The 13,858-nt window shown below is 37.8% G+C and overlaps 1 protein-coding gene across 2 annotated transcripts in view; it reads right to left on the bottom strand.

Moving 5' to 3' along the window:
- LOC146005544 (uncharacterized) overlaps positions 1 to 13,858 on the bottom strand; it is a 39,733-nt gene extending 25,875 nt beyond the window's left edge. The window contains exons 1-4 of one of the 2 annotated variants that reach the window (XM_083144807.1): positions 13,733 to 13,858; positions 8,694 to 8,764; positions 6,522 to 6,663; positions 3,352 to 3,450 (exon numbers count right to left, since the gene is read on the bottom strand). In XM_083144807.1, the coding sequence (XP_083000933.1) occupies positions 3,352 to 3,450; positions 6,522 to 6,663; positions 8,694 to 8,723 (271 nt within the window). In that variant the 5' untranslated portion in view covers positions 8,724 to 8,764; positions 13,733 to 13,858. Of the gene's footprint in view, positions 1 to 3,351; positions 3,451 to 6,521; positions 6,664 to 8,693; positions 8,765 to 13,588; positions 13,674 to 13,732 lie in introns of those variants that run through there. The other variant, XM_083144808.1, reaches the window with a different exon arrangement.

Raw genomic sequence — 13,858 nt, 5'->3', positions numbered from 1 at the left:
GCCTCTCGCCTGAAGGAGCATCCCGTTCCATGGGGTTGATCCGTTGATACGAAAAATGTCAAAATAGAAGTCAGAAAAAATTTGGAAAAGGCTAATTTTCGTGGGCAATAAAATTAGAACATTCTGTTTTTAAATTCTAGTTAAATGTTGTAACTGAATGAATACCTCAAATCAGGTGCGTAACATACATGTGGGCGGGCCCTAAGCCTAAGAGCACTAAGCCTAAGAGCACTAAGCCTAAGAGCACTAAGCCTAAGGGCCCCGAAAAATGTAAGATTATTGTCGTGTTTCTCACACGAAACATTTAAGCAAAAATTTATAATAACTTGGTTGAACATTTTCTACCCATTTTACCCATTTATTGAGGTAAGAGAACTTTGTGTTTTCTTCTTTCTGTTCACCTTGCACACTCGATTTTAATCTTAACAACAAAGTCTCCAACTGCCACGAAGCAAGTGTGAGGCATTTAAATGCTTGCGTTGTTTTGAACTCAAGAACGGTATGGGAAATATTAGCAGTTTTTCCTTACTTACCTACATTTTAAGGATGAATAAAATTATAAAATATCATTTTCGTCAGTTATTTTATTATTATTATTTACATATGATAATTTGCTGACGTATCGCTGAAGATTTCTTTCGATTCACATTGTGATTCCAAATTTAAATAACGCATATTGAATAATATCCAAGGGGATAGCGATACCTTGCTACGCCACTGTTACTTAATGATTAGGTGCAAATATTGGGTGAAAAATCCCAAATTTTAACACCTTTCAAATATATCAATAATAATTACGTTGTCACACCCGGTTGGGTATCAGCCAGTATTAATTTAAACTACTAATATCATTAATATGAGTGCATCAGTTATAGGTAATTATCAGTTTTTAACGAAAAATAAAATTACTTTCTTATTACTTTAGCTATTACTTGCAATTACTCACGAAAACAGTTTCAATACTTGCTGCAAACAAGTTGAATATAAGATTAAGCTTAAAATTTACACGGCCTGCCATCTCTTGGGGAGAATCGAACTAAATATTAAAAATGGGATTTATCGTTTTAGTCAGTTTTGGAATTGAATCGAGGAAGCCAGGGAATTTCCCTCTTCTATTAATTTATCTCAGGCTCTACATTTATATTTCCATTCCCAGCCAGGGTGAAAAAGTTCTCTCTGAATGTGGAATAATTTTTTGGAATGACATAGTCATAAATTCGAGCCTGTTTTTCACGATGTTGTGAACAAAGATGCAGTCATTGCACTTGAAATAATTTATGTAAACACTTCATGATAAGTTCAGTCAAAAATCAAAGGGGCCCGTTCGAGAGTACTCAAGCAGTGACAACAACAATGATGAAAATTAAGAAAATATGTGGCATTCGGTGGGTAGCATCTTCTTATCAATGTGTGTCTGCAGGGCATAGGCGTAACTTCACGGGGGCAAGGAAGGAACTTGCCCTTCCCCCCGAAAAAAAATCAGGTTTGTTAAAATTTACGAGTTAAAGATACTTTTGTTAACATCCTAAGACCTGAGGAGCTAAGTAATAATTAATAATATTTATAACTTAGCAAATGTAACAGTCATTTAGCAAATAAGCCTGGACACTATTTTTTTGTGATGAAACATTTTTCGACTCTGCCCCTTCCCCGCCCCCCAAAAGTTAGCCTCATTTTTATACCTGACCTCCCCCAAGTTACGCCCATGATGCAGGGTAAAGAATTTTCCAGTCCATGTACAGGTCAACGAAGTTAGCAGTAAAGAATGTTTTATACAGCGTATATTGATACATTTGTAGGTTAAATTGCATCTTCTGCAAATATGCTATATAAAGAAACAAACAAACTGTACTGGAGTACTAATTGCGGTGAGTGTACGTGCATCTCTTTTCAAGTCGTGAAAATGCTAAGTGTGAAAGAATGCTGAAGAATCTTGGATATTGGTAGTAGAACTTTGTTCTACAAAGAAGAAGTGATAGTGTAATACCTGTACAGCAGAAACTGGCTGTGGTAATACAATATCGTCAATTAAAGAGCACCCTGGGGAAAGTCCAATGCTGTAGAATTTCAGTTTCCTCAAGAGAAAGCTTTCACGAGTGTACCAATAGCTGACCGTGGAGGTCTAAAGCGCTGTGCTTTGGGCTCCGACTGCGGGACGGCATGGGTTCGAGTCCGCCTGGGTTCAGTCGCTGGGTTTTCGCCCTGTGTATAGGACCGGTGGCAATCCACCATCGTGAGGAAATTGGGGAAGTACGAGTGAGTAGCTTAACCCGCTCTGGGGAAATCTTATAACGGCTGGGGGTTCGACGTGCTGACCCCGTTACCCCATTATCGGTCGAAGATCTCCACAGCTCTAGGTAGGATTGTGGGATGGAGACTGGCAGTCGGGAGATGTGCCAAGGCCCTTCGAAGGCTGTCGAGCCACGGGTTATTATTATTTTCATTATTATTAGCAATTATTATCATCATCATAATGTTTCCTAATAGAGTAGTACAATGATATGACTTAAATGGTATGCAAAGTAATTTATCTAAATGCAAACTATTGAGATGTTCGAGAAAAACAAATTGTATTGTTTCACAATATGTTATTAAATCTAATGTTCTAGTCAAAAGGATATATTTCATAATCAGATTCCAATTTGCTATTTGATGTACATATAATTGAAGTCTGTAAAAAAGCTAAAAAGATTTTAGGTTTTATATTTTTTATTTGGACTTCCCTTAATAAAATTGAAACTTTTAGATTTCTATTTATAGTTTTGGTTCGTCCATTAGTGGAATATGTAAGTGAATTATTAAACGTAGCAGCAAATAGTCACACCGAGAATTGAATCAATTCAGAAATTATTTATTAGGTTGCTTTGTATGAAAATGAAGAAAAGTTACATGTCACTAAATTATATGGAGTGGTTGGAAATACGTAATTTAACAACCTTGAGCTTAAGAAGGAAAGATAAAATTAAAGTATTGATACGAAATATTTTGTCAAATAGGATTGATAGTGATTACTTTAGAAATACTTGGTACGTGCCTCCACCGGGTTTTGAACCCGGACCCCTTGATTACACAACGACGACATTACTACGCCACATCGTCATCTGCGGTGACTGGGAGAGAGGTAAACAAATGACTGTCAATTTTACGTTCGAGTGTTTCTCTTCTTGGTACAACTGTACTTTTGTTTACATCTATGAGAAAAATGGGGAGTTATTCCACATCAACTCATATTATTATTATTATATTCCGTGGTACAAAATAATTGAAAAGTGAATATGATATGTTCTGTTTAAATTGAACTTCATCATTAAATACTCAAAAGGGAATAAAATCTTATAGGATCAGTCTTACTCATTTGCACCGGTGGCTCATCGCTTCCATTGCCAGAGACTGGTGACACGGAGGTTGTTGAATGTTCTGTGACTGCCGTTTGCCTCGAGCTCTCGATATCTACGAAACAAAATGCACATTACTCAGTAACTAAGCTGAAAGGGTAGGGAAGGTTGTTCATTCATTTACCCTTTACTACACACACAGAGAGATAGACAGAGCATCAAATCTACACATCGATTGATCAACTAGTGCGTTTTCTTTTATGCATTTTGCACACCCCAACAAACATTCACACACATACACATACACACACACACACATACATTATACCGGGTGGCGAAAAAAAATCGTGAAAATTTCATAAAACCCCAAAAAAATTTTAAAGGGACTCTATTGAAAGGTCTTGACGTGCAGATTCCGAATCTGCAATCGCTTTCACTCTAGCTCAATTAGGGGCAGAGCGTCCCTTTGAAATTTTAAATTTTTTGGGGCTTGATTAAGTTTTAATTAAGAAAATTTAAAATTGCCATATATCCGTTCCTAATTGAGCTAGGAGCATGGTTGATAGCTCGTTGGACTCGGAATGAAGTCCTCTTTCCGATTCTACAATACAAAATGGGGGTTTCCATTTAAAATTTCTCAGTTACCCCCCGCCCCACCACCAGGGGGCGGGGGTGGGGAATCAAGTGTGATATTATTGAATAACTTTCTTTCACTTATTAAACACGTATTTTTTTGTTTTCCGATTAGATGTGTAGTCCTTTCCGGGACTTTTGGACCACCCGGTATATCTGTTTGTGTGCGCTCGAGCGGATCGAAGGGGACTAGCCTGAAAACCTCTGTTTATAAATCTTCTAAGTAAAATACGCGTACTTTTAAAATAGTTACGGACACATATGTGCGCTTGCTTCATTGACGCCCTACGATGCCGACAATCGGCCGCGAATACCTTGCTTGCCGATAGCGCAAACACCAACGCGGCGGTCTACACTTCAGTAGATCGCATTGTATAAGCAAGGGGGCATGTATAAAAATACCTTGTATTGCGATTGTGAAAGAGCTTTACGTTGCGTATTAGCCGTGTGAGGACTCCTAGATGAAACTGGCTGACTAGGAATTCGGTCTTAATTTTGCCGTTGATGATTTTATGCAAAAATTTTATGTCTGCTTGTTCGTGACGAGTGTGTGGTGGCTGGATATTTAAAATAGACATAATATCTGTTTAATGGAGGTGTTTGGGAGAAGGTATTCTATGGCGAGCAATGGCGAGGGAAAAGCTGAGAACAGAATCAATCCTGGAAAGATTAGTTTTAGAAGCCATAGTCCAGATGGGGGAGCAGTATTCAAGAATGGGAGAGATAAAGGATTTGAAAAGTATGGATTTCAGTGAATCTGTACAGAAGACCAATGAGGCGTATGTAGTAAAGTCTGTAATATGCTCATTAATGTTTAGTTTTCGTCGATGATGACACCAAGATCGTTTTGAGACGAAACGTTTTTCATGGGATTGTTTTCGAGGGTATTTAAAGAGAAAGCACTTGGTTCCTTTTTAAGGAAATGGTAAGGCAGGAACATTTCTGAGGATTCAATTCGAGTTTCCATTGACGACACCACACAAGTACAGGGTGTTTTAAAAAAGTAACTGGAACTCAGCACTCAAACCGTGTGTGTGAACCCTATAGTTCTGTAAGAGCTTGTTGTAGGATTAGTGAATCGCGTTCAGATTAAATGTCTTTGAAGAGTTTGTAGTCATCGGCAAACAAAAGTAAATTTAAAGAAGTACAAGAAGACGGTTTATGAAATAGCCAAGATCGTGTCAACTACGCGATAAAACTCCGTGTCCCGGAATATTATGTTTTTTAACTAAAAAAAGAAATACTAGTGTATTTTGCTTACTTTACCTTTAACCTATTGTTTATGTTTATTAGAGTGCAATATTCCTATTCCAAATTGTTTTCAGCCCAATTTTCTTATATTGACTTCACCTCAAATTTTCTGATACTAATGGGCTGCCATCTGCTCTTATTTCTGTAAGCTTATCAAGATGTACATAACCTGCAAAGCTATGTGGTTTGCAACAATCAGTAAGATGTATCAACTTCCTCGAATTGTTTTCTTGCTCTGACTTCGTGTGTTTCCCCCTTCCTCTCCCTCTCTCTCTTTTCTCTCTGGTTCTTTCTATTCTCTCTCTCTCTCTCCCTATCTCTTTAGTTCTTTCTATTCTCTCTCCCTCTCCCTCTCTAGTTCTTTCTATTCTCTCTCTCCCTCTCTAGTTTTTTCTATTCTCTCTCTTTCTCCCTCTCTCCCTCTCTAGTTTTTGTGTTCCCTCTCTCTCTCTAGTTCAGCTCTTTCTATATCTCTCTCTCTCTCTCTATCTCTCTCTCTCTCTCTTTTTCTCTCTCTGTCTCTCTCTCTCTTTCTCTGTCTCTCTCTCTCTCTCTTTCTCTCTCTCTGTCTCTCTCTCTCTTTCTCTCTCTCTCTCTCTCTCTCTGTCTCTCTCTATCTATCTATCTATCTATCTGTCTAGTAATTTCTATTCTCTCCCTCTCGCTCCTTTTCTCTTATTCTCTCTCTTCGTCTCTTTTCATTAGATAAACTCCAACAGTTAAGCGAGTCAAATCTCTCATATTGCGGACGAACGAACCCTAAAATTTTCGTGCGTACAATTTTATCAAAAAATATTAAAATGCACAGGAACTATTTTATCCTATCTGCGCTACAAAGATATCAAGTAATGTCAATGTGAGGCTAAACGTTGATTTAATTCGTTACATTCAACACAAAGTACAACAACAATGTAATTTTATGATGAAAGCAAATGACATTGTCTATATGAATATGTAAAAATTTCTCTGAAATACGTAAAAAAAAAAATATGCAAGTAAATTAAAATGTTGTTATATTTATCGTATTCTTCCGTGTCCCCTGCATTTCACACTATTTTATTACTGTTAAGCTTTGTTTCCATGTTAATGAAACATTAAAATGTTGACCAAAGCAAAATTTATTGTATAAAAAATACGCAAGAAACATAACGTTTCCACCTTCTAACAGGGTCTTCAGACAAAAATTCACAACGAAATATGTTTTATTTTATTACTTATTATATTGGAAAATATAAATTTGCGAACAACCGGGTTTAAGGGGGGAGCGGTGAACAGAAGTAGATGTAACAGACTTTCGCTTACTTGGTCCTTTCCTTGCCGTGTACTCCTCGTCCCCGTAATCATCCTCATAGCGGGAAGTTTCTCCTATATTGTTGTCTCCTTCTTTCTTTTCAGGATTTTCAGTTTCACCACGGGAAGATTTCACGAAAATGCAGAAAAATATCTAAAAAGATACAACTATGAGAGACTTCTCGACTTTCTTCAAACAATTATTTCTATTGTTCAATGTTTTCCAACTGAATATAGAGCATTATGTTGCTATGTAGAGGGAATATAATTTCTATACATAAGCTAATATATTTTCGAACAAAAGTCAAAAAATGTTCGCTTTCAAATCGAAGCGACACGTGTCATTTGGTCGCGAACATTTAGATATAAATGCAACCTTTCTTTGGGCCTCACTGATGGCGCAGTGGTAGCGTCGTCGCCTTGAAATCAAGGGGTCCAGGACTCATTTCCCGGTGGAGGCACATAGCGGTTCGAATCCCACTTTGATCTGTATGTCCAGTCCCGATTAGCCTTCCTTTGCATAAAGCGAACTTAAAACACCAACTCAATCAATTAATCAAAGCAATCTTTCTTACCGAAGTGAGGCGGCAATCTGCCCGTGTTCCTCGGACTGGGCCAATTTCTCAATAGCATCGTGTAGCCTCGGTCTTTTGGTTGCGCATGCGCAGTGAATGCTATGCTGTACCTTTCCAATTTTAAATGGGTAAATGTTGGCTTTCGTGGTCGGCGCGGTCAGCGAAGCCAGAGGTCAAAGGTTCGAGCCCTGGTCAGGTAGGCATGCATCATTGTATTTGACCAATAACTATTTCATCAAATCATCATTCATCCCCGTGGTCGAAATTACCACTGGCAGTAAAAGCCACGTGAAATAATATAATAACGTAGGGTTCCTAGTTAAGTTTCTACGGCAATTTACAAATATCTAATAAGAGATAAATTTCTGAAATTAAAAGACATAACTCCTGTAACTAATTAACAACGTGTACCAAATAGATATTTCGTAACATTGCTTGTAACCTTTTTAAAATAGAAATACAAACCATTGCATCTATTCCTAAGGTGGCCCACGGCTTATAGTTGGCTTAGAAAATGATGCTTGTGCTCAAGAAAACCTTTTTTTTCTTTCATGTTTATTCACGTCTCTACAGAGAGAAAATTGGGGTGTCAAACTTTTCATTGTTGACATGAGTTATATTCAGTAAAAAGGCCGCCCCAATGGCGCAGTGGTAGCGTCGTCGCCTTGTAATCAAGGGGTCCCGGGTTCGATTCCCGGTGGAGGCACATAGTGATTCGGATTCCACTTTAAACTGTAGGTCCAGTCCCAATTAGCCTTACTGTGCATAAAGTTGACTTAAAACACCAAATCAATCAATCAATTATATACAGTAAAGACGAATAGCCGACCTCCGTGGAGGACTGGTCTGCACAGTCCCGACGTCTACAGGGGTTCCACAATAACTTAAATAAAATGGCTGCTGGCAGCCCGAGACAGTTCATTTTCTGCATTTTGCACCTAAGGGAGACTTCGTATTTCAATGTAGAGCCATTTGTTAGCTGTGTTAAATACTAATATGATTTTCGTAAAGTGGGCCACCTTGGGAATATGGGCTACCTTTGGTTCACCTACTTCAGAAGTAGAACATTGGAAGAGGACTGTACGTAAAGAACCACTGTACTCGAATGGTTGGCCGAGAAGGTTTAAATTACTATCAATCCGTTCTTCGTACACCAAATGAGAATTCTTTCAAATATAATTTGTTTATGCCCTTTGGGCACGGTCGACTTTTCACCTATCCATGAACTAAAATTAGTATGTATTCGTTCTCTTATAATATCCAATGGTCTCTTACAGTCACTTTGAAGAATGAACATGCCAAAAATATATATTATATATAGGGTGTTTATAAAATCCCGATTTATTTTGTGAAACGCGTGAAACAATGGAACGAAATCATTCTCATCCAAGAGGATGGGAAACGTTTCGCTTTAAATTTTCACAGAAATAATAATAATAAAACGGACTAAACAAACACCCTGTATATAATATGTTAGAAGTTGAATATTTCGTCATAAGTATCATTTAATCCGATCAAAATCCAAAACAATTTGCTTTTTTAAGGTGAAATTACAGCACGAAGTTTTTGAGAGAAATTAGTATTAATGCAGATAAAAAATTAACGTTACCACGCAGAAGGAAAATCGCTGGAATCCCATAGATTAGTTCCGTGTCTAATAAATGGTTCCTGGATACTTTGCTGAAAGAAAATATAATCTCTAAGTTTTTTGCAACAATTACAAATGGACACTATTTACATAATATACTTTCAATGGTATTGCATCGAACTCAACACGTTTCTCGTAATATGTCTATGTCTATACGAGTGACAACAGATGGCAATCAGAATCCACCCATTACTTATGTACTATTGGTAACATTAAATTACAATTTAGTGAAATAACGGTAAACCAAGTACTTGTTTATAATCCACCTTATTTCTTTGCTGACAAATTGACCAGTGTGCCAGTTGTTGTATATTCTACTTATATCTCAGAGGGGAGAATGGATAAATATATGTAATACTGAAAACAGTATATACTAGATTATGGTTAAACATATGGTGTGACATGAATTATCATATGTAGCATACATTGATACTAGAACTTCAAAATAAATATTATGGGCGTAACTCTAATCGAAATAGTGCAAAATATACCACAAATAACAAATGTCAACACCTTTGTACAGACTAACGGAATGATGATTATTTTCAAAATTGCTACGCTGATTACGAATATGTAATAAGATCCTGTCCGTCACGTCTGGTGTCTGAGTACTTTAACGTTCTTATATCCTTCTAATAGCCATTCATACAGATTGACTACAGTCAACGCTTCTTAGATTTACATGCATTACACAGACTGCCTCCTCACTTGTCTTATGTAATTTGTTTAGTAATGGAAGTTGTTGAATCAAGCTACAAATGTTTCAGTGTTCACAAACAGAAATAATGAATTATTATCATTTTCACAATCACAGATTCTGATGTTTGGGCATGCAGTGATGCAAATGGGCTGATGCCACAATTAGATGTCTCACATAATACTGAAGAATGGCGCTAATTTATTGACACTTCTAAAATGTGTTTCAATGCTGTTTTGTTATACAATGGCAATAAATGTAACAATGATGGAAACTTATGAAAATATGTGCCATATTCTAGAAGACATTAAATATGAAAACTCTAGTTGCCATATTTGCAAAGACCTTAAAGTAAATGGTCTTCTACTTGTATGCGGAGTGGATTCACTAAACATCCTTGTTTTCTGAGCCTTTGGGACATCCGTGACACTCAACAACACTACAAAGTGACAGAATAGCCGGGAAGAAAATATTTCACTCCAGGGCAATATAAAGTAAAATGTAAGCCTTTAGTTGATCCTCAAAATGTATTTCGGTTCACGTTTTGATACTCGGTGTACTTCAAGTGTATCCCGGTCTCAGGCTGGTACAAGGAAATGGCGTTCGACCAAGTAGACGAATAGCGGTGTTCAAGTTCAGAAGATGTAACAAATGCCTGTCTGGCGCTTTAAACGTTCATTTGATTAGTCAGCACGTGACCATATACTACACACTACGCACACCGCGCTACGGCGCCAGGCTCGAACCCTGGCCTGGCCATGGATGTTTGGGAGTGTCCATTCATCAATTTCATCATGTATAGTCACCTATATCCTGAAATACGCACTATCTTGCATAATGTTATGTGTGTTGCCTAACCCTATGGCAATGGAAGAACTTACAATTGGAAATTTGCTTTTAAAATCCACTCTTCGCCTTATAGTTAGGCAACAATCTTTTTTTCATATTATCCACAGTCAAACTCCGCAATTTTGTATATGAGGATCATCTTACATGCTGAAAATAATCTTTCAACAAAAACATAGTCAGTGGTGCAAACTTCAATGATGAAATGTTAGTTTGCAAGGCGTGAATGCCACAAAGCAACGAAATGACGCGAAAGTGAGCAAGACCACACACACACACTTTGGATTGTACAGGTAACAGTGGCACCAGACATCTTGCTTTGTTTAGAGCTTTGAAAAATCACCATGGGCTTGGAGGAAGGGAAATCGACAGAGAGTATGTTTAAAACACATTTGTCATTGAATTTTTTCGTGACCAAACAAAGCAAATGCTTGTGTGTGACATAAAAATTCTGTAAAGCCTTTAAAACATATAAAAACCTAAAAAAGGCTTGATTTACCTAAACTAGGTTCTAACAAGCAAAATAGGGTTCGAATCCCGTTCGTGCATGGTTATTTGTGAATGTCCATTCATCAATTTCATCATTTCATCACTCATCCCCATCTTCGCAAATTAGCCAAGAGGCGCAAAACGAGAATTAAAATAAAATAAATCAATCAATCAACATTCCCTGTTCCAGCTATTCAGGGGCGGCGCCAGGGTCGCGAGAGGTGCTGCTTGCGCACCCCTTAATTTTCTTCCGCACCCCCCTTCAGCACCCCCAACGTATAGGCGGAGTTGTGGAGGGGCCAGAACTAAAAAAAAAAATAATAACACATGATTAAGTTCAGTTACTACATTTTTGTTATGAAGCCATACCGCAAATCTTGACGTTTGGCATCATGGCATGTGCGGTAATTGCGCCGCAATAGCGGATCTTAGACGATTTGATTGATGTGTACAGTTTGAAGAAACAAAAACGTAAAATGATTTTGTGTTGAGTCTTCAGTTACAGCTGAGGCATCAAAAGAACTTTTCAATTTAATTTTTCTAAAATTTCTGAAGCTTACTATTGTACAGTAACTTTTTTTAAAGTAATTAAGTATTGTATCAATAAAAAATTAATGAAATGCAAAATGCAATAATAGTACTTTTTGCTTTTTTTTTAAACTGACAACCAATATACTAATTAATATTTGTTTACTTAAACAAGGAAATTTAGCATTTTCAAATCTAAAATAGCCTAGAACTCAGTGTTTTTAAGTTGTTGTTTTTTAATTTCTGGGGGAAGGTCTCCGGACCCCTTATAAGCTAGTGGATATTCAACAATCCTCAGGTACATCATATGCTTCTCCCAGAGTCTGCCCCCCCCCCTTCAAAGCAAAAGCTCAAACTCCGTCCATGCCTACCTTCAACTGAAAACACTAACCACAGACTAGAGTGTCATATTATTTCATGTCGTCATATTGAGCGCTGAATGTTAAGTGCTGAAGTAAGGCCGTTATTATTGTATGCAACAGCCTACAGCTTAATGATAGTTTTTCCTTCTTCTTTTATGCATTGTTCATAAACGGTATATGCGACTCAAGGGTCCCGGGTTCGAATCCCGGTCGGGCTTGGTTGTTTGTGAATGTCCATTCATCAATTTCATCATTTCATCACTCATCCCCATCTTCGCAAATTAGCCAAGAGGCACAAAACGGGAAGTAAAATAAACTAAATTAAATCAAATCATAAACGGTATATTATCCACCTACTTGCTATCACCAAGTCGTGCTCGGGAAAGCATTTATTGCCAGTTGTAAGGGTAATTTTCTTGTTAATGTGTTCTGTGTATTTGTTCCAAGTAACATATCTAGTGAACGTACCATTTCAGGCATTTTCAAAAACCCGTTAGGAAGAGGCCCAATGTTCACGAGGAAATTTTGCAGTTCGTTGTTGGAGATATTGCGGCCGGCAGAAGGGATTCTAACGAAGACGAAGTTGCTGTGCACTTAGCGTTTTGTTCTGAAGTGTGTACCTCCATGGGTTACATTGAAAAAGGTTCAAAAATTGTGATTTTAAAGACTAAGATAATTTCATTTTGTATTTCACTACATAGTTCAATAAGTCTGCAACGTGTATCTGAATGTTTACACTTAAGATTTAATACATATCATCATGGACATATATGGGGAGGGCAAGGGGAGTACAGCCTCCCTGGAAAATGTAAATTTATTATATTTCACACATATATTTTCATTTCAGTCAGTAATTTATGTTATCAGTGGCGGCCCCCATTATGCTAAACCTTATCTACTACTATCTGCCCCCCCCCCCGTTTTGGCACCTTGCTCCCCAGTTGCATGCGTGCTTCATGTTTTCCTTATTTTCAGCATCGCACTCCCTAAATTCCTTTCCGCACCCCCTCAGCACCCCTAGATGATTAATCCTGGCGCCGCCGCTGGAGAAAGGCCACGAATGCTGGCAGAAAAGGTGGGAATCGAGTGGGCAGAGCGAAGCAGTACACGCTGCTGGAAGGCTGGTAACCGTAGTCGCTTTCCGTCCCCTCCACGCAATCCCGTTCCCTCACACGTGTTCATTGCTGGAGCCGTCTCGCGTCGCTACTTGCGCAGAGACTTGATTTCGTTCGCTTCCTCCAGAGAGAGTTGGGACAGAGAATAGATGAATTGTCTGCATACAGTAGTCCTTGTGGTAGAACTTCACTTTCGAATCTCTCGTCAAATTCATTAAGAAGTTTAGATGCGTGAAGGCTCAATCACAAACATTTATGGACTACAAAGGGCCAGACGCCAGAGCCTAGCTAGTGTGCAAAATGCATTTCACAAAGTGAGGTTGACATTTGGGTCTTTTAAATTATTTTATTCACCGCTTACACCCCAATTCCCGGGTAGAATTTAAATGTTAATACAAGTTATGGATTTCGAATTAAATACCTGTTATCTAGATTTTAATGTAAAAAATTGTCCTTGCTCATCCGAAAAGTTTCATCTCATGTTCAAAACCATTCTTCTATATTGAAATATTCATTAATAACCGAAACTCGCTCAGCAAATCTCTGAATTCAACTACTAATGATTTATCCCTATATAATTCTGGACATGTTTTCGTAAGGGTTGATTAAGGTCCAGGATTTTTTAAAAAAAATTCAATTCCGGCCCAGGAGAGAAAACCAGTAAGCGTAAATGGGATCTTGACCGTAAAGAACCTTTTATCTGTGAAGTATTTCAATTCGGTCCAGACCAATTTAAATACGGACCAGTAACCTATTTTCGCGGATGAATTTAAATACGTCCAGGAACCTTTCTTCAATGAAACAAAATGCAACTCTTACCGAATGTAAAGAAAAGAGGTTCCGACCCTGCAGCGGAACAAAATAGAACCCATTACAATTCATGGGTTCATGGACCTTCAACAACCCCGGTTTTCATCTTCTCTACTGGTTTTAATACATAAAAATTCTGTTAATCCCACGTACCTTAAAGTTATTTTGTTTCCTTGTCCGTCAATCATGTAGGTTGGATCTCCTATTGCCGCTTTACTATCGCAAACAATGCTTTCTCTCTTTCGCTACTTTTATTTCTAACTTCCTTGCACTAAAATG

This window comes from Lepisma saccharinum, chromosome 23, assembly GCF_977018435.1.
Source record: "Lepisma saccharinum chromosome 23, izLepSacc3.1, whole genome shotgun sequence".
Taxonomy (NCBI): domain Eukaryota; kingdom Metazoa; phylum Arthropoda; class Insecta; order Zygentoma; family Lepismatidae; genus Lepisma; species Lepisma saccharinum.
The sequence above is the reverse complement of the archived record's forward strand: the minus strand, read 5'-3'. Positions and strand labels throughout refer to the sequence as shown.